This window comes from Scomber japonicus, chromosome 7, assembly GCF_027409825.1.
Source record: "Scomber japonicus isolate fScoJap1 chromosome 7, fScoJap1.pri, whole genome shotgun sequence".
Classification (NCBI taxonomy): domain Eukaryota; kingdom Metazoa; phylum Chordata; class Actinopteri; order Scombriformes; family Scombridae; genus Scomber; species Scomber japonicus.
Window position 1 is genome coordinate 16,651,673 of NC_070584.1, and position 4,727 is coordinate 16,656,399.

The 4,727-nt window shown below is 37.4% G+C and overlaps 1 protein-coding gene across 1 annotated transcript in view; it reads left to right on the forward strand.

The window, feature by feature from the left end:
• Positions 1-603, forward strand: part of cep350 (centrosomal protein 350) — a 33,010-nt gene extending 32,407 nt beyond the window's left edge. The window contains exon 37 of the mRNA XM_053322410.1: positions 20-603. Coding sequence (XP_053178385.1) covers positions 20-187 — 168 coding nt within the window. The 3' untranslated portion in view covers positions 188-603. The remainder of the gene's footprint in view (positions 1-19) is intronic.
• Positions 604-4,727: the final 4,124 nt, after the last annotated feature.

Sequence of the window (4,727 nt, forward strand, 5' to 3'; positions counted from 1 at the left end):
GACACTGTTTGTCTCACAGGTACAAGAACTCCATGAGGAGGAGGCCCAGTGGGTCAACTACGACGAGGACGAGCTGTTTGTCAAGATGCAGCTGGCAGACAGCATCTTTGAAGCATTGCTTAAGGACACTGCAAACGCTCTGAGTCTAATCTCTGAGAAGAGAGCCAAGAGAGGTAGCCTCTCCTGACAGCTTTCCTGCTGTGGTTTGAAACTATAACTTCTAGCTCGATCCCAGTCTTTCCTCCCCAGTAAATTCCAGCCAACCCACCGCCGCTCGGTCTTCCACCAGCTGATGTGCCAACAGCAACCCTCAGATGCCTTCAGTCCCAGCATTACCTCTCAGCTAAACAACTCCTACTTATTTCTGAATCTGATTTGCTGATTTTGCTTCAGCTAATAGTTTTTGTAATTTATTTTACACACAAAACGCCTCTTGAGCAATCCAGCCTTCTTAAACCGTAACACCATCTAGTCTCAGTTCTCATCTCCTGCACTGGTCCTTTTGTTAATGCCAGTTGGAGAATGAGTAGATGTTTTGATAGGATGGACTGTGCCATTTGGTTAGCATGTAGTCCATCAGTGCTGCTAAGTTTATGGTTCCATAGTGTACTGTTAAATCCACTTGGAACAAAAGTAGGTTGCTATATTTTGTATTGAATCTTAAAGTAAATATATATATATGGGTTCAAAATTGTAATAGGGTAGCAGATAGAAAATATACAATGTAGTCCACAAGTGATTAGACAGTGACGCATTTTCTGTTGACTTGAGCACATTGGACTTGAAAGCAAACATCAGTGTAGTAATTCTAGTCTTTTTATTCATAGTCCACTAATTTTTGGGGACTGTGAACTTGTATACCTTGAATTTAAAAAGGTGACTGAAATCTAGACGTCAGCAGACACTCCTCATCTTCCCTGTTAATGCCTGTCTGTGCTGCAGCCATCTTTACTTCTTGCTTGTTTTGGGGACTTTTTGGCTTCAGTCTGGTCCTCAGTGACTACAAGACATGCTCTGTTGGCCTGAGGTCAGGTGATTGACATATCTTGTCAAAACTATTCCACTGTTTGGCCTCATTGTCGTGCTGCATTTGTATACATTCCCATAATTTCATTCCCATACAAAGTATGGATGTTTTTTTGTTATAAATTACATTACTTCGTAATCGCTAAATAACAAAAAATGTGTCACTGATCTAAAACCTGTAGACTTCGCTGTAATGAAACGTCACTGAGATCAGATATTGTGTGAAATCTCTTAAATATATTATTTATTGTGTGAAAATGTTTGGTTAAATGAGAAAGGAACATTTGAAATTGTAAATGATCTTGTCAAAATATATGGAGAAGAGATAATTTTAATGTGTAAAACTGTAAAAATTGATAAAAGCACAAACTTTAATGTGAATGTGAACATGGCAATACATTATGTAGGCAATTTCAAAGAATGCTATTGAAACCAGAGAAGAACATGGGAACAGTTTTAATATTTAAAAATTGTAGTGCTCATAATTAGAAACTGTTTGTATGACTTATTGTGGCCAAAGCTGTCCAGTTGGTCAACACAACCACTGTGTCCCACTTCTGTGCTATATGTGAATATTATGAAGCCTACACATACATTACTGTATGCACTAATGTTAACCTTTGGAAAACATCTCATACAGCCTGCAAGGAGAATGCTTGTCCACTAATTTTAGGTTTATTACTATACTTCTGTGCTGTAACTGAAGCTTTTGCACCCCATTTAACATTGTTTTCACTGTCAGTAGCTCCTCAGTAGTTGTGTGTTTGCCATCATCACCACGCTCAAAAGTCCGGTTGGAGTGTAAAGACACTACAGAAATGGTCTATAGTATGCAAGCGGGACACAAATAATGGCAGCAGGCTTGACTTGATATTTTTAGAATCACATTTTAGGACTCTACTGAAATGCTGGATTTGAGCCTTACTTGTCTAACAGCCCACTTTCCTCTCTGTTCCTTTAAAAATACCTATAGTTGTCTTGTGTCTCATGTAGCAGTACAGCTGTAAGACACGTGGCTTCATAATGATCAGCAAGTTCAAACCAGCCATCAGAATGTAGCCTGGACAGCAATGGTAGTCTTTCTCAATATTCAGTTTAAGTGCCTCTTTAAGTTCAATTTCTAACAAACTGTGGCGATTTCTCAACATCTTTTGGACCTATTTTCTTTGAATGTCTCTTTCAACTGCTGTAAACTACCATTTTGTAAATGATCCTTAAATGACTGCTCTTCTCTCTGACCGGTTTAACATTACTTCAGTTTCTGCCTTATCAGTCTGTATCGTTCTGTATCGAAGCATACTGTAGCTGAAGTTCCTTAAACCTTCTTGTTTTCCTGTGCCTCAGCTTGAGGAATTGTACTGCTAACAAAATGAATGACTCACTCTAAATGTAATACCTGTTTCCTCTACGTCAGCCCCTCCATCTGTGTGTATAGACACAGTTGACTCATTTTATTGATACACTGTATCAGGAACTAGTTTGTGGTGACTCTGTCCACACAGACAAAAACACACATCTCCAGCTCACAGGCTGCAAAGGGCAGGTCACAGGACTGGTGTAGCTGAGCACATAGGACTGTATCCAAGGCCCTATTTTGGTCCTCAATGTCAGTGCTGCTTTGATCCAACAAACTGTACGAACTCATTCTGGTGTTTGTGGCAGAGCTCGTTAACCTTCACTGACGTTTTTGAGCTAAAGTGACCTTAAACTGAGTACTTAGTCCTGTTTTTTGTTGTTGTTGCTGTTTTTTTTACTGTCAATATCTAAACTGTTGCTACGTGTATGTTCAAACTGTAAGTTATATAATGTAGAAAAAGACCAAAAAGAACATTTGATACCAATCTCTCCATGCTGTATGACTTGTATGTCTGGTCTGTAGGCATATGTAACTATAATGGTGACATGATTTTCTGCCAGGCTTTATTGCAAACCCTCTAGGATTGTCCTCTTTCTGAATTGATTGTATGTGGGAGGAAGTTAAGTTTCCCCTTTGTAACTATGCAGTACTTGGTCTTATGCATTATTTTCTATGTATAGACCAGACAGCTCAGACTTCTGCTGTAGTTTGTAGATTTAAAAAAAGAAATTCAAGAAGTGAGAAGCTGTTTGGTGTAAAATGGAAAGGCTCCTTTCTCTACTGGTCAACTTGAACTTTAATGGTGTCTTTTGATCCTAATAAATCTAATACATTTGGGGAAAAAAAAAAAGTAGGCACAAAAGATTTGATTATCAAATTAACCCCGTCAGACTAGATTTTCATCTTTTGCAATGTTTATGAATATTTATAATAATGTGCTGTAAGTGTGCGCTAAGTGCACTTGAAGACATGTACAATTCTTTTATGGGTGTAAATATATATACGATGTGTCTATCCAATCTGACCCACTGTTACTGTAACTGAAGCGATTGTTGTAAAATAAACACTGTTTACTTTGCATATGTGTACATATTATATTTGTTGACTAAATGAACTTTGAAACTGTAAATAAAGCTTTCATTGTTTCTGAAGGAATGCTGTGTGGTAATGTGTTTGCTAGTTATTTAGAGTGTGCAGTAGTTACCACACTGCTGACACCAGACCAACATTGATTGTTAGTTATGTGACCAAAAGTCAACTGTTGAGCTTTTTGTCGGCTGGTTTACTCAAAGCTGCAACATCAGGAGGATGTTTGTGGATGAGGGAGAGTCAAACTGCTTAAGGTCACATTAAGGGCACAATCCTAAATATATCTGAATGGGAAAACTATACCATCCCAATGCATGATTTCAGCCTGTTGAGCCAAATTGTATCTCTGAGAATTTAAAGGGATACATGACAACTGAAGAGTTTGAATTCTGTTATAGCACACATCTTTGGATTTTTAAGGCTGGTATTTTTTAGTCTAAATATCTTTTTTTTTTAAGTTTTTAGCTTTAAGAAAACAAAGATTACAACAGAGAACAGTGGGAGGAGATAAAATCATGATTCATGCTTGTTTTGCTCACTTATTGGAGGCTAGACAAACAATTCTCAGGGGGTTGGGGAGTGGGGGGTGACTGAGGGGGGATTTGGACTGAATGTAAAATGAAATGATGAAATCTCAGTTCATGTCATGGAAAGTTCTTGGAACTTTCTGATGTTTACAAAAAAATCTCAAATGTAGAAGACAATATAAATAAATAAAAATATATAAAGACCTGTCATTCATTGCCAGCTACACTGCCAACTTCATATACCTACATTGACTGTTTGCTTATTTATTTATTTAAATGCAGTGAAAGATCAGCTATTACTACACTGTCGCTGCTTTCATTTTAAACATTAAAAAATATATATATAAATAAACCACATTTTAGCCCTTGGAACAAAACAGTAAATTGAACTTGAAATAATAATAAGTGATTGTGAGTGATTTATCTAAATATAGTCAAGTTAATTTAATTTTCGGGCCAAAAAAAAACAAGTCTATTGACACAGATAGGAATCACTTAACATCTCCCTCATTAGCTCTTTAATATGAGATAAGGTTTTAAGGAGTGACTGGTATCATGAGTGATTAAGGACTGCTATGTATTTCTAGAGAACTGGTGGCTCGACAAGGGGGAGGACCCGTGAAACCTGCTGGCCAAAAAAAAATTACAAAGGAGAGTGAGAAAAAAAAAGTTGTGTTAAGTTTTGCTTGGTGGAAAGTTGCGTTCACACTGAGGTTAGCAGAAGCAGC